The following is a 26,292-nucleotide window of genomic DNA, read 5'->3' as shown; positions in this document are numbered from 1 at the left end:
CCTGCCACAGCATGGTTTGACAAGCGGTGCATTGGTCTGCACCTGGGATCTGAACTGGCAATCCCCGGGCCACCAAAGTGGAACGTGTGAACTTAACCTCTGCACCACTGGGCTGGCCTAATATCTTTTCCTTTTAAAAAACTATTTTTATTATGCAAGATTTCAAGTATATACAGAAGTAGAAGGAATAGTATAAGGCACTCTCATGTGCCCATTACCCAGCTTCAACAATATCAACACATGGCCAATGTTGCTTGATCTATATCGCCACCCATTTCTGCTCCTCCCATATTATTTTGAAGCAAATCCAAGACATCATATTCTTTCATCCATAAATATTTCAATATGTATATTGAAAAAATGAAAATTCTTTGTACACATAAACATAATGCAATTATCACATCTAAAATAAATTAATAATAATTACTTAAAATCATCAAATATTTTGTGCTCAAATCTCCAATAGTCTCAAATATGTCATGTGTTTGTTTCTTTGAGTCAGGATCCAAATAAATCCACACAGAGCAACTTGTTGAAATGTTTTTTAAGCCTCTTTTACTCTCAAGCAGAGGTCAGGAAATGTTTTCCATAAAGGATTAGATAGTACATATTTTAGGCTTTGTGAGCTATACAGACTCTGTCACAACTACTCAGTTCTACCTTTGTAGTACAAAAGCAGCCATTAATAATATGTGAATGAATGGGCATAGCTGTGCTCCAGTAAAACTTTATTTACAAAAATAGGTGGTAGATTGGATTTGGCCCAATGGCCATAGTTTGGAGACCCCCGGTCTATAGTAGTAGTTCTCAAACTTTTACATGTATCAGAATCACTTGGAGGGCTAATAAAAACACAGAGGCCAAGGCTTGATACAATATTTGATAGTGCCTCTATGTTTTTACCATCTTCTCAATCTATAGGTTTCCCCTTCATCTCTTTCTTTTTTCCTGTCATTTATTTGTTAATGAAAACAGGTCATTTGTCCTTTAAAGTTTAACATAGTTGGATTAAGGGGCTCCCTCTGATTCCAGTTCTTTTTTTGTTTTGGGGGATGTTTTTGGTTTTGGTTTTGGTTTTGGGGTTTTCTTTTGGTGTGTAGAGTGGAGAGGGCAAGCATACTTAATAGATGGTTCTGTGTTCTTCACAGTAGACACATACTGTATGGTTGTCTCTTTTTCCCATTATTTTCAAGAGAAGGACTTTCTTAGATTCATTGAATAGCAGAGCTGGAAGATGCTTTAGATGACTTAATAATCTCATTTTATAGATGAGGGAACAGATACCTAGGGATGGAAAAAATAGGCTCAAAGTCACACAGCATGTTATTGATGGAACCAGTTTTAATTAACTTATTCAGTTTTTATTTTTATTTTTCCCTGTTTATTGAGGTATAATTGACAAAAATTATATATATTTAGGGTGTGTGACAATTTTTGGTGTACATAAACATTGTGCCATAATCGCAACATAAAGCTAATTAATATACCTATCACTTCACATAGTTACCATTTTTGTTCTTTTTTGGTGGCGAGAACACTTAAGATCTAACCTCTTAGGAAATTTCGAGTATACAATACAGTATTGTTAGCTGTATTCACATCGCTGTACATTAGATCTCCAGAACTTATTTTACATAACTGAAACTTTGTACCTCTTGACTAACATCTCCCCATTTCCCCTTCCCTCAGCCCCTGGCAACCACTATTCTACTCTCTGCTTCTGAGTTTGATTATTTTGGATTCCACATATAAGTGAAATTATGCAGTATTTGTCTTTCTGTGTCTGGCTTCACTTAACACAACGTCCTCCAGTTTCATCCATATTGTTGCAAATGGCAGGATTTCCTTTTTTTAAGGCTGATTAATATTCCATTCTGTGTATATATTTATCTATTTGTCTGTCTATGGACACTTAGGTTGTTTCCATATCTTGGCTACTGTGAATAATGCTGCAGTGAACATGGGAGTGCAGATATCTCTTCGAGATACTGATTTAATTTCCTTTGGATATATACCCAGAAGTGGGATTGCTGGATCATAAGGTAGTTCTATTTTTATAGGCATTTTAGTTTATGACCTCTGATGTAAACCACCTAATCAAATTATTTTTTTCCTAAACTAGAGGCTTTTTACAACTTCCCTCTGATACCCATTCTTTTGTTTTAAATTTTGATGTTCAAGAAGTTGTACCCATTTTCTCTAGTCAATGTGTACTAGCAAACTTATGAATTATTTGTTGTCAAATCATATCACAAACTCCTACCTAATTCACTACTCACAATGCCGTATTTTTGGTTTCATTCATCATACTGTTGATGCAAATACACAATACATACATTTTTAATCTATAGGTTAAAAATGATGTTAGTTTAATATATGAATCAATCTGAGGAGTATAGCCCAGAAGCGCTATCTCCACCAGGGAAGAAAGTACTCCAGAGAAGTGAAGTGTACAGCATGGTTATACACTGTTTCAGAACATACATCAAATATGACAGGAGTACTTTTTTTCCTACTACAGTCACAAGATGTTTTGCTGTTTACACAGCAGGTCAATCTGACCCTGGGTTCCTGGGAAGGAATGCTTATCTTCAAAGAAATGCTGATATGGGAGAGAGACATTCATCCCTATCTTTAAAGGCAACATTCTTTGCTTTGGGATGCTGTTTAATGTTTAAAGTAGATGTATAATGCATGCTTGACAGACCATAAGTCAGGCCTTTCTGGAAAAAGAAGTTCAGGCCAAATCAGTTTTAAACCAAAATGGCTTCCTCAAATACCTCAATATATTAACACTCTTTATTAGCTGTATTGCTTGTCCTTTATTCTATCATTATTAATCTACAGTTTAGGGTGTGACTTTTGCCTCTTAATGGTTTTCAAAATGTATAATAAAAGGAGAGATGTCAAATGCAAAGAAATTTCCCCAAAAATAGATTACCTTCCAAATCTCATAAGAAAGCCAAGAAGGAAAATAGGATACCAGGAACTTCCCTCTGAGAAATAGAACGTGGCTCTAGCTTAAAGGGGCCCCCACAGGGGCTCTGATTTCTTGAAAGGAAGTAGACAAGCAGGCAGTAAGATGCAACGGGATGACTGTAAGACTTGGAGCCCAACAGATATGGGTTTGAATCCCTATATTGTCGTGTATTCACAAACTGTGTGACCTTGACTGAATGATTTACCCTCTGTGAACCTAGGCTTCAGAGATAAAATACTGTGTCTTTTGGTGCTATGAGGATTAAGTGAGCTCTGGCATATTCAACCAAAGTCAATTCCTTTCAAAGCTTACGAAAGGAGATAAGCATTCACACATGCTGGAGGCTGTTGTCTCACAAGTGTCCTTCCTTACCTTGTTACTAACGGTTTAGCTATCTGGATCGCTTGGTGGCAGCCTGGAGTTGCTTTTCCATTTTAACATCTGAAAAAATTCCATCATTAAAGAATAAGGGTTAATTGCAGAAGTATTTAAACTGTTAAAAGGGACCCATCACCAGCCCAGCAATACCAAGAACCTGTGAATGGTTGCTGTTCCTTATCATCTGAATGGCGCTCAGACTTTGTCATGGTCTTAACAGACTTCATTAGGATTTGTCTAAAGATTCTGTCCCTGTCAGTTACCTACTTAATGACAAGAGCCTGTCTGTTGATGGAGTCAGCCTCTTAGGGACTTGACCTGGACAGGTTTTGAAAATTAGTGTTTGTGGTGGGCTGTCCCATCTCCTCACCTCCCTACCCCCACAGCCAAACTGACCAAAGGGCTGCACATCTTTTACCTGGCTGCCTCCAGTACTATTTGAAAGAGCACTAGAGTCACTCAGTTCCATTAAAAATAATTAGTTGGTACTTGCTCTGTGCGAGGCGCACACACACTTGGAAGTTGTTTACCACCTAGCAGAAAAGGTGGGCAAGAAACAGAAAATTCCGATATATGCTCCTTGCCAGTGGGGTCAATCAAGATGAGGACAGTGGGCTGTGATAGTCCTGAAGGAGATGTCACCTAAAGTGAATCTCAAAGGATAAATAGACATTCTTTAGATTTAGAAATAAGGAGACATTCTAAGCAGAGGGAATGGCATGAACAAAACTATGGAGGTCTGAAACATCGTTTAGCCAGAAAACTTGGTCTAACCAGTGTAGTATATCAAGAGTGTTGGAGTTCAGCAGTGCCTAGATGTAATAACAGGGGATATTTGTAATGGAGTATTTCCAGGATGTCATACTAAAGAAATTTAACTCTATTTATTCAACAACTCTCTGAAGTGGATACTATTTTTGCAAGTGAGAAAACTGAAGCTCAGAGAGGCTAGGTCACTAACACTCACTGTTGCACAGCTAAGGAGTGGTGGTGTTGAATTAAAACCCAGGTTGGCTTCAGAACTCAAGCTGTGCATTGGGATTAGAAATAGGCATCATGTTATAGAAGGCCTTAATTGCTACTTTGAAGAGAATTGGCCCTGTCCTCTACGTAATAGGGAGCCACTTAAAGGAATTTAAGCAATGAGAGTGACTAGGGATCAGAAAATTTGAGATTGCAGACCCTACTCTAATCAGGCTAACTGATTGTGACTTTGATGCGGGGTTGGTGAGCCAAGGAGTCGAAAGAAAGATTTCCTGGACTCTCAAGATCTGGCAGTAGTGCTCTTTTATTTAGAGAATAGTGTGGAATAGCATGGGGACAGGACCCACAGGCAGGCAGAGCTGGTGCTGGAATAGCATGGGGACAGGACCCACGGGCAGTCAGAGATGCTGCTGGCATGGGGAGCTGCTGCTGCTGGAAACCTGGGTGGAGAGTAAGGCTAAATTTAAGGCATAGGTATGTGAGTTATCTCTTTACAAGACAAAGGAAAGAATATGTAAAAAGAATTGTCAAAACGGTATGGGTGCCACTAGGGTTCTGGTTATTGGGTGGTCCTGTAACTTTTAGATAAGAATCAAACCGGATTAAGTAAATGGCAGAAGCCACCGCTTAAATATTATTTTCAGCTAAAGACAAAGGAGGATATTGGGGTGGGGGTCAGTTACATGAGGTTGCCAGACAGTAAACAACTTAAGTTCTTGCCTTTGGCATTGATTAAGAGTTTCTAGAGATAAGGTCCTGTCCCTTCTTCCTGGCACAGAGAGGAGGCAACTTTACAGACGGAGGTTTCCCTTACAAATGCAAATGTTTCCCAACAAAGGGCAAGCAAACTCGCTCCTGGGAGCCTGCTTCTCATCTACAGTTTTAAAATTAACCAGCCTAAAATAATCCTCATCAACTTCAGGCAAATCCCTTTCCTTCTTTGGACCTTTGTTTTTTTTTTATCTGTAAAATGAGAACGATGATAAAGAGCTAATCCTAAGGATCCCCTTCAGCTCTCTCAGTTTTTTTGCTTCTTTAACTGGGGGTGGGGAAGGGGCTAGATTCCTGACTGGAGAGACTGGTAGGCACTTTCTCTATGTGCTTTGTTCTTCTTTATATATGGTTTATACATGCTGTACCTCTTGCCTGGAATGTCATCTTGCTTCCCTCCTGTCTTTCCAAATACTTTCTAACTATAGACCCAAACTCCTTCTCTTAACTCCTACAGTGCCACTAAGTAAGTTAGCTATGTCTCACTTTGGCCCCTAATTATATACTGTCTTGTATTCTTTGCTAGTTGTTTCCTTTGTAATCTTTTCTTCCCGTATCTATTTTAGGCCTCTCTTTTCGTTCTACTTTTTAGTTTGTCTAACCCCCTGTAGCACCTAACAAAGTCTTGGTTACAAGAGAATCTTGGAGAAAATCTTGTTAATCATTTTCTTTCTCTTCTGGCAGTGTGTGTGAGTACAGCAAAGAGAATCTTATGACTCCCTCCAACATGGGGGTGATCTTTGGGCCTACTCTGATGAGAGCTCAGGAGGACACTGTGGCTGCCATGATGAACATCAAATTCCAAAACATTGTGGTAGAAATCCTAATCGAGCACTTCGTCAAGGTATGTATTTCTTTTCCTCACCATCACTGCTCCAAACGTGTGACACTTTGTCCTAGCCACATTTTAGAGTTGTGTCTCCCTCCCTGGCTCAAGTTGATAATGGAAAGAAATTCCATTATAACGTAATGACATTTAATAGCATTTCTGACCCTGTGAGATTCATTCATTTAGCAAATATTGCTTGATCCTTTAACTACTTTATTATCAGGCACCTTGCTAGATGATATAGAAGAAAAAATCACCATCCATGCCTTTAAGGAGTTAACAATGTGATATGGAGACAGCAATGTAAACAAAGGAAAATAAATGATAAATATAAAAGTACACAAAAGTGTATGTACAGTGAAACTATAAAGAAAACAATACCTATACTTATTTAAATGTCATATCATTCTGAAAGAATCTAAGGTGGTATATTTTATATGGTATATAAAATATGAGGTAGTTTACATTATAATTAAGTCAAATGAAAAAGGAAAAATAAGGATAAGAAAATGAACCCAGGAATGAGGCTAGACAAGAAATATTTATTGCCAAGTCCCGTACACTTGCTACAGATTGCCCTACATTTGACTCTAGGCTTGCTAGCCGCTAATACCATCCTAGCAGACCACAATTCAATAAAACTTTTCTGCAAAGGGATGATCTTGTCCAGGTGGTATCCACAGTTCAGTTACAAGCTGTGCTGCTTACTAGATGTATTAGGTAGGATACAAGTTAGGCTGCTAAGACTCCACATACAAAAGCACAGTGGCTCCAACAGAAGAGAGATTTATTTCTTGGTTGTGGAATAGTCCAGCAGAGTGGTCCAGGGCTGGTATGCTGACTTGCCAGGAGCAGGAACGCATGTTCCTTATTTCTTGTTGTTCTGCCATCTTTAAGGTACTGCTTCATCTGTATGACTAAATACCTTCTACATTATATCAATTGAGAAGGATGAAAGAAAAGGAAATGGTTAGGATGCAGCCCTTTCCTTTAAGACCATGACCTGGAAGTCACACATATCACTTTCATTTACATACCATTTGTCAGAATTTAATCTCAGGGTCATATCTAGCTATAAGAGAGGCAGAGAGGTATAATTACTATTTGGGGCAGCCATGTGCCCAGCTAAGACTTTAGTTCTTTTACTAAAAGAAGAAAGAGATAATGGATATTGGAAAACAACTGGCATTCTCTGCCATATTACCTGTGTTACATCAAACAACTTAACTTCTCTGATAGCCATTTTTTAAGCTAAAATGTGAAAATTATAATAAATATACACTATGTGACAGTCACAAGCCCAAGGCCATTTAGCTAGTGACAGAGCTGGGATTTAAGTCCAAATAGCCTGGCTCAGAGTTGAAGTACTTAATCACTATACAGTGCTGCTTCACCAATCATTTTGGTACAGTGATATTATTTGGTAAATACAGGGCATTTTGAGATTATCAAGGATGGGTACTTGCAGAGAAATACAACCTATGTCAATACTGAGGGTGGAAAGAAAGGGAAATAGGGAAAGGGAATTTCAAGGAGTTGGCCTAGCGTGGACAAAGGCCAAAGGGCCTAAAACCCCAAGTCATTTGGTATTGTTGGAACACGAAATAGGAATAGGAGTGGCAGGAGATGACTGGAGGCAGACAGGGGCCAGGTACTAAAAGGACTAGACTTTGCCTAGTTGAGGAGTTAGAATGTTTGGAATTGTTCCTGCAGGCTTGGGAAAGCATTGTTTGAAAGTAGAGCAGTATGATGGATAGACTTATATTCGGGAGACATTATCTTGGCTATGACATGCAAAATAGATCACAAAGATAGAGGGTAGTGCCATAGCCTGAGCAATAAATAATTGTAGTCTGAATCAGGGCAGTGGGAAGAACAGGGAGGCAAATGCAGTAGGACTTGGTGATTGGAAGTGGAAAATGTGGGAGAGGGAGATGTCTGAATCCTGGATTTCTGATTCGGCTGACTGGATGGATGTGGCTGTCCTTCATATATATAAGAAATATAGAGTGGAAAAGTTTTGGGGAGATGGAGAAAAGTTCAGTTTGGGGAGGTTGGATTTGAGATTCCTGGGAAATATCTAGAGAGCAATATCTAGAAAGCAGCTTAATTTACTATGAATCTAAAGCGGGGATTGGCAAACGTTTTCTTAAGAAGCATATAGTAAATATTTTTGACTTCGCAGGTCATAGATCTCTGTCATAACTACTTGGTTCCACCTTTGTACCAGGAAAGCACTCATAGACAACTTGTAAACAAATGAATGTTCCAATAAAACTATTTCCAAAATAAGCAGCAGGCCTGTGGGCTGTAATTTCCTGACCCTTGGTCTAAAGCCCAGATATCATTTATTGATTAATTGGTTGATTCATTCATCAACAAATATGTATTGAGTACCCACTATTTGCTATGTACTGTCTTAAGCACTAGAGATACAGCCCTTGTAGAATTTATATTGTAAAGAAAGTAGAAAAACAGTATTCAAAATAAGTAAAATATATAGTGTGTTAGATGGTAATGAGCATTAAGAAGAAAAATAAACCCAGAAGGGGAATAGGAAGGGTTGGGAAGTGGTTTTGCAATTTTAAATACAGTGAGGGAAGGCCTCATTGAGAAGATAACCTTTGAGCAGAGACCCATAGGGAATAAAGGAGTGATTCATTCAGATATCCAAGGGGGAAAAGCATTCTAGGCTGAGGAAATGGTAAGTGCAAAATCCCTGAGGCAGAAGTGTACCTATCATGTTCAAGGTACAACAAGGAGGCCAGATTGGCTAGAATGGATTAAGCAAAAGAAGAAATAGAAGAAAATAAGTTTGGAGAGGAATGGAGAGGGAAAGCTGAGTAGATCCTACAGGGCCTTAGAATCCATCAGAAAGATTTTGACTTTGCTTTCTGAGTAACATAGATTTCTCTGGTTTTTGACCAGAGAAATGGCATAATTTGACTTACGTTTAACAGGACTATTCTGGATACTGTGTGGAGAATAGCTGTAATAGAACAAGGGTAGAAGCAAAGAGACTAATTAGGAGGCTCTTTGAATAATGCAATTGAGAAGTGGTTGTACCTTAGATGAGGGTGGTAACAGTGGAGATGGTGAGAAGTGGTCAGATTCTAAATATATTTTGAAGGCAGAGCCAACAGGATTTGCTGACAAATCATGTGGAATGTGGGCGAAAGAGAGGAGTCATGGGCAACTTCAAGGCTTTTTATCTGAGCAACTGGAAGGATGAAGTTGCCATTTACTGAGATGGATAATGCTGGAGAAGGATCAGATTTGAAAGAAAAAGAGCAGGAGTTCAGTTTGGGACAAGTTAAGATATGATGATGAGACATATGAGGTCAGAGAAGAGAACAGGATTAGAGAAATAGACTTGACCTTCAACAACATAGAGGTGTTTGTTAAAACCATGTGAGATAATATTCTTGCCTAGGGGATACTTGTAGCAAGAGAATAAATGTTAGACCAAGGATTGAAATCTAGGGAGTGCCAATATTTGAAGGGGTAATAGGAGAGCCCACAAAACAGACTTGGAAAGAATGGTCAATGACAGGAAAACTAGGAGATAGGAGAGCCATGGACTCCTGGAAAGGAGAGTTTTAGGAAGGGAAGAGTGGAGAGTAGTTCCAGTTTCCCAAGCCATGGGACACAGGACTGAAAAGTATCTACTACTTTACATATTTTTAAATTTTTAAAATATGAGCAATACATGTAGATGGTAAAAATGTCAAACCATAGAAAAAGTATAGAATGAAAAAATGAAAAACAATTCTACCCTTTACCTATGCTCAACCCCTAGTTCCAATCCTCATTTCAATAAATTCTTGTTTATCATTTCAGCAAAGAAAACAAGTATATATGTATATATATACACATGTGTACACATGCATTAATACATTTGATAGCTCTCAATATGTATATATTATTCCTCTACTGAGTACAGCTAGAAACCCTGAGCATTATATATAGAAACAGCACAAGAACACTCACTCTGAAATATGGAAGGAAGAAGGCAGACGAGACCAGCTAGGGACCTTTAGACCTGAGGAATGACATAGCCATGAGTCACCTGGATTTTGTTTTTGCCTCATATCTCCCAGATTGGGTAGTATAGAAGTGAACAACCTAAGAACACTGACAGGTGCAAATCAAAAAGAGATCCGAACAAAAGCCTGGTCTCTCTAGTCAAAGGTCCTGGAAAGCAGCAGTCTAAGGACGCACAAAAATTTTAGATAATAACTTCTCTACTTCAGCAAAACACCACAGAAAAAATTGTAGCCCCACCTCAACCCCTGCCAGCAAAGGCTGAGTGGAGGGCCTAGACTTCTACCTTTGCTAGTCTGTAGCAAAGCACCTGAGTGCTCCTCCCTCTGCCCCATGTGGTGGTGCCAAGAAGGCCAAGTGAGGAACCAGGCTTTCATCGTCACCTGGTGGTAATGAGACACTCTTCCCTACTCCCTATGGTATCAGTGGAGACCACATGAAGCACCTGGACCTCCCATGCCAGTTTAGAACTGGAGTAGTGTCAGAGGAGGCCTGGTAGAAATACAGGACTTTCACCATCACTCAGTGGTAATAAGGCTACCACATTGTGTTGTCAATGGAGAGGAGACCATGTAAGGAACAGTAATGAGACACCCTTCACCTTCCAACTAGAGTGGTATCAACAGAAGCCTAGTGAGGAGCCTAAACTCCTACTCCTGCCTAGCAATAACAAGGAGTCCTTCCTCCCATTGGGATGTTAGTGGAGGCCAAGTAGAAAACCTGGACTTCCACTCCATCCTGACAGTAATGAGGCAGTGCTCCTCCTCCCCTGCAGAGTCAGTGTCAGAAGAGGCCTGCTATAACAAAAGATATAAGTAAGACCAAGACTCTCATAATACCCAAGATAGGCAGGCTTCGGTTGAAAATCATTTGTCATACCAAGAACCAGAAAGCTCCCAACATGAATGAGAAAAGACTATCAACAGACATCAACACTAAGGTGACACAGATGTTATTTATCTGACCAGAATTGTACAGCAGCGACCATGAAAATGCTTTAATGGGCAATTAGAAATACATTTGAAACAAATGAAAAAATAGAAAATCTCAGAAAATAGCAGCTTCTGCAAAGAAATACAGAGTCAACAAAGAAATAGAATACATAAAGAAGAACCAAGTGAAAATTACAGAACTGAGAAATGCAATAAGTGGAATTTAAAAATCCAATGGATGGGCTCAATAATAGTATGGAGACAACAGGGGAAAGAATCAGTGAACTTTTAGAATAACAGAAATTATGTCATCCAAACAATAGAAGACTAAGAGAATTTGTTACCAGCAGACCTATCCTAAAAGAATGGCTAAAGGAAGTTCTTTAAACAGAAAGGACACAATAAGAGAAGGGATCTTGGAATATCAGGAAGGAAGAAAGAACAACAGAAAGAGCAAAATTATGGGTAAATTCAGTAGTCTTTCCTTCTTTTGAGTTTTCTCAATTGTGTTTGATGGTTAAAGCAAAGAAAGTGTTTCCATCTTGTTGAGATAAAGCAAAAATTATAATATCATCTGTTGTGCTTCTCCGTGTATGTAGAGGAAATGCTTAAGACAATTGTATTATAAAAGAGGGAACATAAGGAACATCAAGGAAGGTAAGGTTTGTACATTTCATCAAACAGGTGAAGCACCAGTAGCCTGTGATAAGTTATGTACATACAATGTAATACCTAAAGCAACCACTAAAAATTATACAAAGAGATGCACTCAGAAACATTATAGATAAATCAAACTGGAATTCTACAAAATGTTCAGGAAGACATAGAAATCCTTCATGTTTATGCACCAAACAACAAAACTTCAAATTACGTGAAACAAAAACTTATAGAGCTGAAAGGAGAAATAGAAAGATCCACAATTATACTTGGAGACTTTAACACCCCTCTCTCAACAACTGAAATAGCAACTAGACAGAAAATAAGAAATGATTTAGAAGAATTCAAGAGTACCATAAACCAACAGAATCTTATTGACATTTATAGAACACTCCACCCAACAACAGTAGAATATACATTATTTTCAAGTGACCGTGGAACACATACCAAGATAGACCCTATCCTGGGCCACAAAACAAACCTCAAAAAATTGTGAAAAATTGAAATCATGTATGGTGTTTTTTCTGACCACAATGGAATCAAACTAGAAATCAGTAGCAGAAAGGCAACTTGAGGCTTGGAGGAAAAAATGGTGATGTTGGAGAACCCAGCTTCCCTGTCCCCTCACAAAGATCAATGATTGGACAGCTATCCTTGAACATAAACAGCTCTGGGCTACCTGTAGAGTCCATTTAGGCAGTTTTAGCAACACAATGGGACAAAAAAGCTTAGAATAATTGCATGAGAAGAGATGGAAGATTAACTTCATTCTGCCTGCATCATCCCAGCCCCCCAATTTGGCATTGTTCGGTGCCTAGATGGAACTTCCCATCTAGAAAGAGTTCCTCTTGTGAGGAAAGGAAGAGTAGGGTGACTGACCAGCTTCTTCAGTCTCTTGGGGTACTGTGTAAAGTTCCCACTTTGGCTTCACCCCACCCAGACCAGCAAAGCTGAGACATATACAGCAGGCTAGGAACAAGGAAGAAAAGCAGAGGCTATTATTAGGAGATACGCAGTGAGGATGATCAAAGTTCAGAGAGAGAGACCTGCTCTGCAGACAAACTCAGCGGATCTCATCACTGACAAAGCCAATGGTCAGAATAGCCACTGCAAACTCCCTGTAGATCTCGCCAGCTTTCTCCCCACAGGTATTCCTGTTCCCTAATGCCAGCCACCTGAGTCACTCTCCACTTCCTTCATCACCTTACCCCTGATAGAGCCCAGGAACCACACTGGCAGCCATCCAAGGTCTCAGGAGCTGCACAAGTGTAAAACACCAGCTGCCTGAGAACCCCCCTGCACCTACTAGAGCCTAGGCGCCATGCCTGGAGCCAGCGTGGGCCTCTACAGCTGTGTGAGTGCAAGATATCGGCCTCAGCCCCCTAGGCTGACCACCACCACCATACACACATTTGGAGCTAGCCCACCCAGCCATGCACCTGCACACCACTGGCCTGACACCCATCTTTGGCCTCCACTGCAGCACACACATCCTGGGGGGAAAACATGCAGCCATGGGTAAGCATGCCAACAGCCAGGGCCCCCACTGCTGCTTATGGACCTGGATCAGGCCCTTCCTTTTGTCACTGGCCAGCACCATCATGCCCACCTATAGATAGTCCCTCCAGCTGTGCACTTGCACCATCCCCAGCCCAACTCCTGTCACCAACCATCACTGTGGTGTACACGCCCAGAGGGAGAGTGTGCAGCCACAGGAGAGCACACTGACAGCCAGAGCCCCTACAGCTGCTTGTGGGCCCAGATCAGGCCCTGCCTTCTGTCACTGGCCAGCACAACTATGCCCACCTTTAGCTAGCTCTTCCAGCTGTGTGTCTGCACACTCCCAGCCTAAGCCCCATCACCAGCCTCCACTGAAGTGTGCACACCTGTAGGGAGATTATATAGCCATAGGAGATCACTCTTGACATCCAGGGCCTCTGCAGCTCCCAGTGAGCCCACAGTTTGCCCTAGCCCTTGCTACCTAACCTGGTCCCCATCACAACATGTATGTATACAACTGGCATCTGCCTATACATAGGCACCTGCATCTGGTCCGTTCAGCTGAGTGTGTATACCACCAGCTGTGGCCACTAGCACTTCCTGCCCTGGTCCCTAGCTGCTGGACCTGGAGGTGCCACTTAGGACCACAAAAGCCATCGTTAGACCCCTACAGTGCTCACTAAGGACCACACAATTGATATCGTGGACCTGAGTGGCCTGAGCGAAAGAGATGCCACAGCCCCCTCTACCTGGTGCCTCCACATACTCCCACACTTGACACTCTGCACCACTAGACCAAGAGTCATAGCACAACTCAGCATGCCCCTACTCTCAGGTGAAAAGCTTCCCTTGCCAAAATCAGTCCATAAAGTCTGGAAGAGGTGACTGCTTCTTGAAGAGAGCAGACAACTATGCAAGGCTGCAAGGATCATTAAGAATTCGGGAAACATGTCTCCACTAAAGGAATACAGTAAACCTCCAGTAACTGACCCCAAAGAAATGGAGATCCAGGAATTGCCTGACAAAGAATTCAAAATAATTGTTCTACAGATTCTCAGAGAGCTACGAGAGAACACAGGTAAATAATTTAACAATATCAAGGAAACAGTACAAGAACAAAATGACAAGTTCAACAAACAGATAGAAAACAAAAAAGAAACAAATTTTGGAGCTGAAGAATACAGTAACTAAATCAATTGAAATTATCCAGTCAGAGGAGCAAAAAGAGAAGAGAATGAAAAGGAATGAAGAAAGCCTACAGGACTTATGAAACAACATCAAACAAAATAATGTACTCATCATTGGAGTCCCAGAAGGAGAAGAAAGGGAGAAAGGGCTTGAAAGCTTGTTTAAAGAATGCTGAGAATGCCCCAAACCTGGGGAGAGATTTGGACATCCATCTTCATGAGGCTAATAAATAACCTCAAAATTTCAATCCAAAATAATCTTCTCAAAGAGACATAATAAAACTGTCCAAAACCAAAGATAAAGAGAGAATTTTAAAAGCAGCAAGAGAAAAAGTCTCTCCTACAAAGGAACCCCCATAAGACTGACAGTGGAATTCTCAGAAGAAACTTGTAGGCGAGGAGATAATGGGATGATATTTTCACAGTGCTAAAAGAAAGGAACTGCCAACCAAGTATACTTTATCCAACAAAGTTGTACTTCAGGATTGAAAGCAAAATACAGAATTTTCCAAATAAACAAAAGCTGAGGGAATCCATCACCACTAGACATGCCTTACAAGAAATGCTGAAGACTTCTTCAAGCTGAAACAAAAGACTGCTAATTAGTAACATGAAAACGTATGAATAGCATGAAAACATACAATACACTGGTAAAAGTGAGCATATAGTCAGATTCAGAATACCCTAATGCTGTAACATAGTGATGTGTTAACTACTTAACTCTAGTATAAAGGTTAAAGGACAAAAGTGTTAAAAATAGCTATAGCTTCAACAATTTGTTAATAGATACACAATATAAAAAGGTGTGAATGGTGACATCAGAAACATAAAGCAGGCAGGGAGTAAAAAGATAGAGTATTTGAAGTTAAATTTTTCGTGTAAAATAGGCTGTTACATATAAGACATTTTATGTAAGCTTCACAGTAAGCACAAAACAAAAACTTGCAGTATATTCACAAAAGATAAAGAGAAGGGAATCAAAGCATATCACTATGGAAAATCATCAGTTTACAAAGGAAGGCAGCAAGAAAGGAAGAAAAGAAAAGTAGAATTAGAAAACAGTCAGAAAACGATTAAGATGGCATTAGTAAGTCCTTACCTATCAATAATTACTCTAAATGATAATGAATTGAATTCTCCAATCAAAAAGCACAGAGTGGCTGGGTGGATAAAAAAAAACAATACCCAACTCTATGCTGACTAAAAGAGACTCACTTCGGCTTTAAGAACACACATAGGCTCAAAGTGAAAGGAAGGCAAAAGATATTCTATACAAGTGGAAACCAAAAGAGAGCAGGAGTAGCTATACTTATATCAGACAGAATAGACTTTAAGCCAAAAATGGTAATAAAAGACAAAGATGGTCATTATATAATGATAAGGGGGTTGATTCATCAAGATGTATAGCAATTATAAATATATATGCACCCAACATAGGAGCACCTAAGTATATTAAGCAAACTCTAACAGATCTGAAGAGAGAAACAGACAAAAATACAACAATAGTAGAGGACTTCAATACCCCACTTTAAACAATGAATAGATCATCTAGACAGAAAATCAACAAGGAGACATTGGATTTGAACCGTACTTTAGACCAAATGGAACTAACTGATATATACAGATCATTTCTTCCAACAGCAGCAGAATGCGTATTCTTCCCAAGTGCACATGGAGTATTCCCCAGGATAGATCACATGATAGGTCACAAAACAAGTCTTAGCAAATTTAAGAAGATTGAAATCAAACCAAGTATCTTTTCCAACTGCAGTGGTATGAAACTAGAAATCAGTAACACCAGGAAAGCTGGAAGTTTCACAAATATGTGGAGATTAAACAACATGCTCCTGAAAAACTGATAGGTCACAGAAGAAATCCAAATGGAAATCCAAAAATATCTTGAAACAAATGAAAATGAAAGTACAACAGCACATTAAAAGGATCATTCTACATGATCAAGTGGAATGTATCCCTGGGATGCAAAGATGGTTCAACATATACAAATAAATAAATGTGATACATCACATTAATAGAAAGAAAGATAAAAATCATATGATCATCTCAATTGAGGCAAAAAGAGCATTTGACAAAATACAACATCCTTTTATGATAAAAACACTCAACAAATTGGATATAGAAGGAACATACCCCAACATGATAAAGGATATATATGACAAACCCACAGCCAACATCATACTCAGTACTGAAAGGTTGAAAGACTTTCCTCCATCACGAACAAGACAAGGGTGCCCACTCTTATTTAGCATAGTACTGGAATTTCTAGCCAGAGCAATAAGGGGAGGAAAATAAATTAAAGGAATCCAAATAGGAAAGGAAGAAGTAAAAATGTCTTTGTTTGTAAATGATATGATCTTACATTTAGAAAATCCTAAAGACTCCACCAAAAAACTGCTGTAACTAATCAACAAATTCAGCAAACTTGCGTTAAATCAATATACAGAATACAATTGTGTTATCATACACTAACAAGAAAACATGAAAAAGAAATAAAGGAAACAATTTCATTCACAATAGCATAAAAAACATAAAATATTTAAGCATAAATTTAACCAAGATACTTTAATATCTGCACACCGAAAACTATAAGACTTTGATGAAAGAAGACACAAACAAATGGAAAGATATCCTGTGTTCACGGATTGGAAGAATTAATATTGTTAAAATGTCTATATTACTCAAAGCCATATATAGATTCAATGCAGTCCTTATCACAATGCCAATGACGTTCTCCACAGAAATAGAAAAAACAATCCCAAAATTTGTATTGTCACAAAAGGCATCAAATAGCGAAAGCAATCCTGAGAAAGAACAAAGCCAGAGTCATCATAGTATCTGATTTCAAACTATGCTACACAGCTATAATAATCAAAACTGTATGGTATTGGTGTAAAAATAGACACATAGATTAATGGAACGGATTCAAGAACCCACAAATAAGCTCCTGCATATACATTCAACTAGTATTTGACAAAGGAGCCAAGAATACTCATTGCGGATAGGTTAGTCTCTTCCATAAATAGTGTTGGAAAAACTGGATAACCATATAGAGAACAATGAAATTGGAACTCTATCTTACACTACCCACAGAAATTAACTCAAAATGCATTAAAGACTTAAACAAAACCCTGAAACCATAAAACTCCTAGAAGAAAACATAGGTAAAATACTCCTTGACACTACTCTGCAGCAATTTCCTGGACATGACACCAAAAAGCAAAAGCAACAAAAGGAAAAATAAATAAGTGAGACTACATCAAACTAAAAAGCTTCTGCACAACAAAAGAAACAATAAATGAAATGAAAAGGCAACACAGAACGGGAGAAAATGTTTGCAAACCATATATCAGATAAGGCATTAATATACAGAACATATAAAGAACTCATACAACTCAATAGTATAAAAGCAAACAACCTGATTTAAAAATGAGCAGAGGAACTGAATAGAGTTTTCCCAAGAAGACATGCGAATGGCCAACAGGTACGTGAAAAGTTATTTGACATCACTAATCATCGGGGAAATGCAAATCAAAATCCCATTGAGATGTCACCTCACACAAGTTAGAATGACTATCATCAAAAAGATGAGATAACAAGTGCTGGCAAGGGTGTGGAGAAAAGGAAACACTTGTGCACTGTTGGTGGGAATATAAATCGATGCAGACACTATGGAAAACAGTATGGAGATCCCTCAAAAAATTAAAGTAGAACTACCATATGATCCACCAATCCCAATTCTGGGTATATATCCAAAGGAAATGAAAGCCAAATCCTGAACAGATATCTGTACCCTCGTGTTCATTGCATTATTCACAATAGCCAAGATATAGAAACAACCTATGTCCATCACAGAATAATGAACAAAGAAGTTGTGAGATATATATATATACACACACACACACACACGTACAAACAGACAAAAAATACTGTGTGATATCACTCATTTGTAGAATCTGAAAAAGCTGAACTCAGAAACAGAGAGTAGAGTAGTAAACCAATTCAAAGTTTTCATATTGATTACATGTGGGAATTATAATATTTTGGACATGGGTTTAATAAAATTTATTATGAAAATTTTAAAAAAATAAGGAAGCTCTCTACATGCTCATATGGAATGATTTCCATTATATAGTCTTAAATTAATACAGCAGAGTGCAAAAGTGTATCTATAATATGCTACCCTTCATGTAAGAAAGAAAAGGATATAAGAAAATAGAAATGTATCTGTTAATTGTGAAAAAGATTTACAGTACAGGTAAACCAGAACCTAATGAATTGGTTACCTATAGAGGTTTGGTGGATATAGGTTGGTAAGGATGGGATAATGGCATTGGTATAGTAGGAATGAGAAAGGAGCAACTCTTTGAGTATACCTTTTGTTTTTTTGTATAGGTCTGACTTAGAGAATCATAGTAATATTTCACATACTCAAAATCAAATAAATAAGTAAATAAAATGAACCAGACAGTGGAAAGAACCCAAAGTGAAATACAAACTGTAACAAATGAACCTAATTATATTACAAATGAGTAACTTAGTCAATTGAAGAGTACAGGAAGAAAAGAACTAACAAAAGTAATTTTGGAAAATAGTATTTTTATTGTATACTTTAAAACTAAAGACAAGAAGAACTGTACACAAACATTGTACTCTAGTTGGTAAATTTATTGCTCACAGGAGTATGGGTTAGCAATTCTGAAACTAATATACTTATATTCTAAGATTAAATAAATAAGTAAATATATTATAAATAATGAAAACTAGATGTCTTACTATTGGAGAAGGACATTACAAATAAGCAAAAGAGGAAGGCTAGAATAATTACTGTGGTATTGGATTGGAATGGATACAATCAACATGAACTCATGTTTTAAAAATATACAGATAGATAAAGAAGTAAATATAGATAAATGTTTATGTATCCATGTCTTGTCTGCTAAGAGGGCCTAGAAGCAGTGCCACTCCAGTAATAATGAGCACACTTAGCCCCAGGTCTTGGTTTCTAAATTCCATCCTTCAGTAAAATAACCAGGGCTTCTTGGAGAAATAGCTGATTTCAAGGCTGGGTCAGGAGAAATATCAGATGAGACTGGAACATCTTGTGGTGCCAGAAAGTAAGGAAGTGCTCAAAAAATTATAGGGACATGATGAAAGAACACAGGAGCTGACATGAAATTGATCCCAATGGTCAAAGTGGGAACATTTGGGTGACAAACTAAATAATGATATTATTGGATTATAACCTACAGAATAAAACAAATACTATGATTTCATACTGATATAAACAAACAAACAAACACACACAAAGGAAGAATGACTTTTTCTTAGAGTAAAATTTCAATTAGTAATGTAGAAGAAATCACCAAAATAGAAAATCACTACAGTAAATACCACAGTAATTTGCAGGCAAGAGCCATCAACAAATACTAAAGTTAGTGGGTGAAAGTATGAAGAGAATCAGCATATCTGGATAGTCTCAAAATATCTCTCTGCAAGATATTTATTAATGACAAGGGAAAAATAGTATCTTTACAGTGGAAAAGTCTGGCATCAGCAGACACAAGATATGTCTACATCTTGTATCATTAATATGACTCACTGAGAAGGGTACAGCATCACTTCTTCCTAAAAATGCATAACCTAAATCTGACCATGAGAAGATATCAGAAAAACCCAGGTTGACTGAATCCTGCAAAATAACTGACCAGCTGTATGCACTTTGCCATGTAAGGTAACATATTTATAGGTTCTGGGGATTAGGACATAGACATCTTGGGGGTCGTTATTCTGGCTACCACAGTTCACCCTCTGGCCCCAGAAGATTCACATCCATCACATGCAAAATACATCCATCCCATTCCAACTTCCCCAAAAGTCTTTAGCTTCAACTCAAGTCCAAAATCTCATCTACTTATGTCTGCTCAAAAATCCCAAATCTCATCATCTAAATCATCTAAATTAGGTATGGGTGAGTCTCTTGCTATAATTCATCCTGGGATGAAATTCCTTACCATCTGTTCTCATCTGAATCTAGAAAACAAGTAATTTCCTCCCAAAATACAATGGTAGGACAAGTATAGGATAACAGTTTAGATATTCCCATTCAAAAAGGGAGAAAATGGAAGGAAAAAAATGAATCACCAATACGGAGCAATTTTGCAGTCCAACTGGGCAAACTCCAGTAGATTTCAAGGCCTGGAATAATTCTCTATGGATGTGACTTAGTCCTCTCAACTTGCAGCTCCACCCTCTGAGTCATCCTTCCTTTTTCATGAAAAGTAGCATGCGTTTGAAGCTGAGTAGTTTTATCAGCATGTTTTCTGCTTGTTGAGTTTTGGGGTTGTGACAGCCTTCTTTCATTTCATCTTCTCTCCATCCCTTTCAGGCCAAACTGGCAGTGTTTATGTTTGGTCCCCCAGGTATGTCACTGAGATTCATTCCATTAGTCAAGAGGAGCCTCCACAAGTCTTTCCCAAATAATCCCTTTAGCCATCCCATCTCTAATTTTGGCTTCTACTGAGATAGCTAAGGGGCTCCATGAGTCATTACCTAATCTCTTTAAAGAGCCCCTTGTATAACTGAATTCTGTGATTTTTTTATCCTTTTAAGCCACTACCAAAAGGCTGTCCAGCCACACCCTTGGCTTTCTCTCCTGAGCATGCTTTCCTGAGAGTGAATCTCCTAATTTCAGTATCTTTTACAGTCTAGATAGGATCTATGTTAGGATATGAGAATATCCTAAATTATCTAGTCCTAGAAGTCCAAGTTATTTTTGCTTAACAGTTCTTTCCTCAACTTATCTCTTTCCTCTCACATTTTGCTATAAGCAGTAAGAAGAAACCAGGCCACAGCTTCAATACTTTGCTTGGAAATCTCAGCTAAATAACCAAGTTTACTGCTTACAAGTTTTACTTCCCACATAACTGTAGGACACAATTCAGCTGAGCTTTCTGTCACTATATTACAAGGATCATTTTTCCTCCAGTTTCTAGTACATGTACATCATTTCCTTCGGAGTCCTCATCAGCAGCGTATTTAACTTCCATATTTCTACCAACAGTCTGTTTATAACAATTTAAGTGTTCCCTAAGAAAATATATATTTTCTTTGCTGTGCTCCTCACTTCCTTCTGAGCCCTCACTAGCAGAATTGTTAATACCCCATTTCTACTAACAGTTTGTTCAAGGCAGTCTAGGCTGTTTCTATCATGCTCCCCCAAATTCTTCCAATGTCTGCTCCCTGTCCAATTATAAAACCACTTCCACATTTTTTTTAAGTTTTGACTTCCGCAGTTTTTAAGTACATCTTACAGCAGCACACCACTTCCAGGTACCAAAATTTATATTACTTTCCCATTGTTGCTGTAGCAAATTGCCACAAACTGTGTGGCTTTAAACAAAACAAATGTATTATCTTAACAGTTATTGAGGTCAGAAGTATAAAATTCATTGGTAGTGCTGCAACTCTCTTTCCTAGCCCTTTCCAGCTTCTGGAAGCCTCCTGCATTCCATGGTTTGTGGCCATCTTCAAAGTACAGCATCTTCAAATCTCTCTCTCTATGTCTTTCTCCCTCCCTTTCCCTCTCCCTCTCTTACTCTCTCACTCACTCACTCACCTTTCTTCTGTCATCACATTGCTTTCTCTCTCTGAAACTCCTGCCTCCCTTTTATAAGGACCCTTGTGATTATATTCAGGCCACACAGATAATCCAAGGTAATATTCCTATCTCAAAATCCTTATCTTAATGATATCTGCAAAGTCTCTTTTGCCATGTAAGGTAACGTAATAATAGGTTCTGGGGATTAGCATATCAACATTTTGGGTATCATTATTTTGTCTACCACACCAATACTCTTCAAAAGTGTTATGGTATGAAAGACAAAAAAAGATTGAGCATCTATCACAAATGGGAAGAGACTAAGGTGTCACGATAATTTACTGCCATATAGGATCCTAGATTGCATCCTAGACCAGAAAAAAAGGACATTAATGTGAAAACTGAAAAAACGCAAACAAAATCTGTAGACTAGTTAATCCTGTTGTGCCAGTGTTAATTTCCTGGTTTTGATAATTGCACTATGGTTATGTAAGATGTTAACATTAGGGGAATCTGGATGAAGCTTATACAGAAACTCTTGTACTGTTTTTGCAGTTCTTCTGTAAGTCTAAAATCATTTCAAAATAAAAAGTTAAAATTATTTGGTGATAGGTGAAAACTACAATTTTGATTGGCAAGCATGCTATAGTATTTACGGATATTGAGTTATAATGTTGTACACCTGAAACCTATACAATGCTATAAACCAACATTACCTCAATACAAAAAAAAAGCTTTATTGATGTATACTGGCACCATCAGTATTTGGCCTATTTCTTCACATCCTCAATAAACTTGGGTGTTAGCAAATGTTTTAATGTTATCCAGCTGGTAAGTAAATAATTATATTTCATTGTTTTCAAATTTTTAGAATTATGAATGAGATTGTACATCTTTTCATATATTTATTTCTTGTTGTGTTAGTTTGCTAAGGCTGCAATAACAAAATACCCCCCTCTTGAGTAGCTTAAACAACAGAAATTTATTTTCTCACAGTTCTGGAGGCTGGAAGTCCAAAATCAAGGTTCTGGCAGGATTGCTTTCTCCTGAGGCCTCTCTCCTTCTCACTGTGTCCTGATCTAGCCTTTTCTCTGTGTGTATGCCTCTCTGGTGTCTCTTCTTCATCTTATAAGTACACCAGTCATATTGGATTAGGGCTCCATCTTTATGACCTCATTTAACCCTAATTACCTTTTAAAGGCTCTATTTCCAAATGCAATCACATTGAGGGTAGTCCTCAAAATATAAATTTTGGAGGGACACATTTTTAGCCTATAACAGCTGTCCATTTCAGTTGAGAGATGGAGGTAGTAGATTGTTTTTGTTGGGTTAACATTTGAATGTGTACCTACTATTTTTGTGCATCCATTTAATCTTCAGTCGCTGAAAACTCCACTTCAGGATAGTGGTTCCCTCTGTGAGAGGAAAGGGAGTGCAATTGGTGAAGGTTATTGATCTCAAAGTGAGTCGTGGTTACACAGGTGTTTTTTGTGTGTGTGTGTGAAGAAAATTCGCCTGAGCTAATGTCCAGCACCAATCTTCCTCTTTTTGTATGTGAGCTGCCACCACAGCATGGTCACTAACAGATGAGTGGTTTAGGTCTATGCCTGGGAACCGAACCCAGGCCACAAGAGCAGAGTATGCTGAACTTAACCTCTAGGCCACCAGGGTTGGCCCAAGGTTTTTTTGTTATAATATTTTTAATCTCTTTTATCTGAAATATTTCATAATAAATTATTTAAAAATATTTAATGGGAGGTGAGGAAGTGAACATCAAGTAGCTTGGTTGTAAAGGGAAAGAAAAATTGGAGACAGTGGTTAGAGAAACATTGAATCAAGAGAAAATCTTTCTAAGGCTGGGGAATTTGTGCATGTTTATAAATCAGAGGGAGTAGAGCTGGTATGGAGGAAGAGACTGAAGATCCAAGTGAGAAAGAGGATAATTGATAGAGGGAGGTCCCCAAGGAGATTTGAACAGATGGCCTCCAGATTACTTGAGGAAGTAGTGGCTTTGGATGACCTTTTAGGGTGGGAGAGGAAAATAGGAATAGAGCGTATAAGTTCACAGGCTGGGGGCATGAGGAGGCAGTGTCTGTGAAAACTCATGAATATAATGATTGCTGCACTCCGTTTTCTCAAGTAGAATGTAAGTTTATCTTATCTGCTGAGAATAGGGACAATGAGTATAGGGCTGGAGACTTGGGGAGGGTAAGAGAATGTTTAGAACAGTCTGTGAAGGGAGTGGAGAGAGAGCTGACCAAGGACATGTTAAAGGGTTGTTATTAAAGGAAAATGCACATAATAGATCTAGAGTGGTACCACACCTGGTGGGGCTTCACTCCCTGCAACACTGCTCAAAAGCCAACCTGTAGAATTAGAAAACACTGATTATGTGCTGCTTTCAGCATTGGTGTTTTTAGGGAAGTGCAGAAAATGAACAGAGACCAAAAATGCTGAGGGTGTTGGTAGTTACTTATTGTCTACCATTTAGACCAAACTGAGAAGGAGGGGAAGGAAGTGAGGGAATTGGTAGATTGAGAGAAAGTGGAAGAATCAAGGGAATAGAAGTTTCAGCGTTAAAGAGCAGGAATAAGGAGAGTGAAGGCATGAGACTGCTAGAAGGATAGGAAATTGTCATCAGAGTTGGATACTAGTATTTTGAATTTCAAAGATCAAGCAAATTTTCGGGTGATGACAAGAAAGTATTACCTAACACTTATAAAGCTCTTACTATGTGCCAAACAGTTTGAAGCACTTTACACATATTAGCACATTTATGTCTGATTTCACATAAGAAAAATCCCAGACACAGAAAAGTTGTGACTTTTCCAGGGCCACTGATTAAATAAGTATTGGAGCTCAGATTTGGAACCAGGTAGTTCAGATCTATACTATACCACCTTAAGTTCTTTGTTATGTTCATGAAAATGGGTACCTTGAAGTGGAGGTGAAGGTGATGAGGTGGTGAGAAGGCTAAGGAATTTTGAGGCAAGAGTTGCTGAAGGAACAACCACATCTGCCACGAAGACTTGTATTAGAGAACATTCTTCCAGTCCTAGCATTTGATGGTTAAATCATTCATCTTGTATGCTTGACTGAGTAGTTTGGTCTTTTTTTTATTGAGGTAGCATTGGTTTATAGCATTATGTAAGTTTCAGGAGTACAACATTATAATTCGACATCTGTATACACTACAGCGAGCGTGCTCACCACCAAAATCTAGTTGCCATCCATCACCATCCTGAAGGCAGTAGGGAGCCATGGAAGCTCGTATTTCAAATGTTCTAATTTATTTACAAGTGGATACAAGACTGACACCAGTATGTTTAGTCTCTCATCATTAATCTAACAAAATAGGAGCTTTTTTGTTGTTATTCTATACAATTTTTAGGGGAAATATTAACTTCAATTTTACCAGAAAATCCGTTTTTCAGTGAATTACCTCAATCCCTACTGAGTTCATAAGAGTGTGATTTTGCTGTTTTGGAGGTGACTTGAAGAGCAATTAAAGTGCTGGTTGTCTGTTATCCCCATGATCCAATAGGAGTTTATTTCTACTAACCAGTGGTCAGCTTTTGAGTGAAGTTGTTATGCTTTTGTAACCTGTAAATTTGTGTTAAATGATTGAAGTTCTGACCTTTGTGTGATACTAGAGATGTACTCTGACCATGTTTTCCAAACAAAGACATAGTAACCAAGGATCTTTTCTGAATTATGCATTTATTCATATGAACTATCTTATATGAAGATATGAAATGAAGTCCCAGTTTATTATACATTTGTCAAATTTACATTTTTGAAAAAGAGCAAGATGATATGTAGGTGAGATTGTTCCAGAAATTCTGGACCTTATGTAGATGTAACCTCATAGGATGGTTGTGGGGATTAAAAGATATAATATATAGGAGAGTTGAATCTGCTCTACAAGTATCGGGGATTATATGTTCCTGCCAAGTTGTTCAGTTAATGGAATATGACTTTTCAGTTGACATATATTATAATTTCAGTAATGTGTTTTTTCCATTTACACTTGCTCTTTAATAGAAAAGGGCTTAAACACATTGGTTTTACGTTTCTCTGTCATTCACTTCCTTCAGCCTCTCTTTTAAGAATATCCAAGATCTGTAAATAAAATTTAAATTCATTAGAAGAATTGATACTTAAAGGAGTCCATTCCTGAGTCTTTTTTTTTATTTTAGTTTACTTTTTTTGCAGGGGAGGATTTTCCCTAAGGTAACATCTGTTGCCGATCTTCCTCCTTTTTCTTCCTCCTCCCACCCCAGAGCACCAGTGCATTGTTGTGTATAGTTGTAAGTTCTTCTTGTTCTTCTATGTGAGCTTCCACCACAGCATGGCTACTGACAGGCAAGTGGTATGGTTCCATGCCCAGGAACTGAACCCAGGCCGCTAAAATG

General features: G+C 38.3%; 1 protein-coding gene across 2 annotated transcripts in view; it reads left to right on the top strand.

The window, feature by feature from the left end:
* Positions 1-26,292, top strand: part of OPHN1 (oligophrenin 1) — a 496,301-nt gene that overhangs the window by 419,687 nt on the left and 50,322 nt on the right. For both annotated transcript variants that reach the window (XM_070604028.1, XM_070604029.1), the window contains exon 19: positions 5,798-5,957. In XM_070604028.1, the coding sequence (XP_070460129.1) occupies positions 5,798-5,957 (160 nt within the window). The remainder of the gene's footprint in view (positions 1-5,797; positions 5,958-26,292) is intronic.

The sequence above is a fragment of the Equus przewalskii genome, chromosome X (assembly GCF_037783145.1).
Source record: "Equus przewalskii isolate Varuska chromosome X, EquPr2, whole genome shotgun sequence".
Classification (NCBI taxonomy): domain Eukaryota; kingdom Metazoa; phylum Chordata; class Mammalia; order Perissodactyla; family Equidae; genus Equus; species Equus przewalskii.
This window is presented reverse-complemented; position numbering and strand designations above follow the sequence as displayed.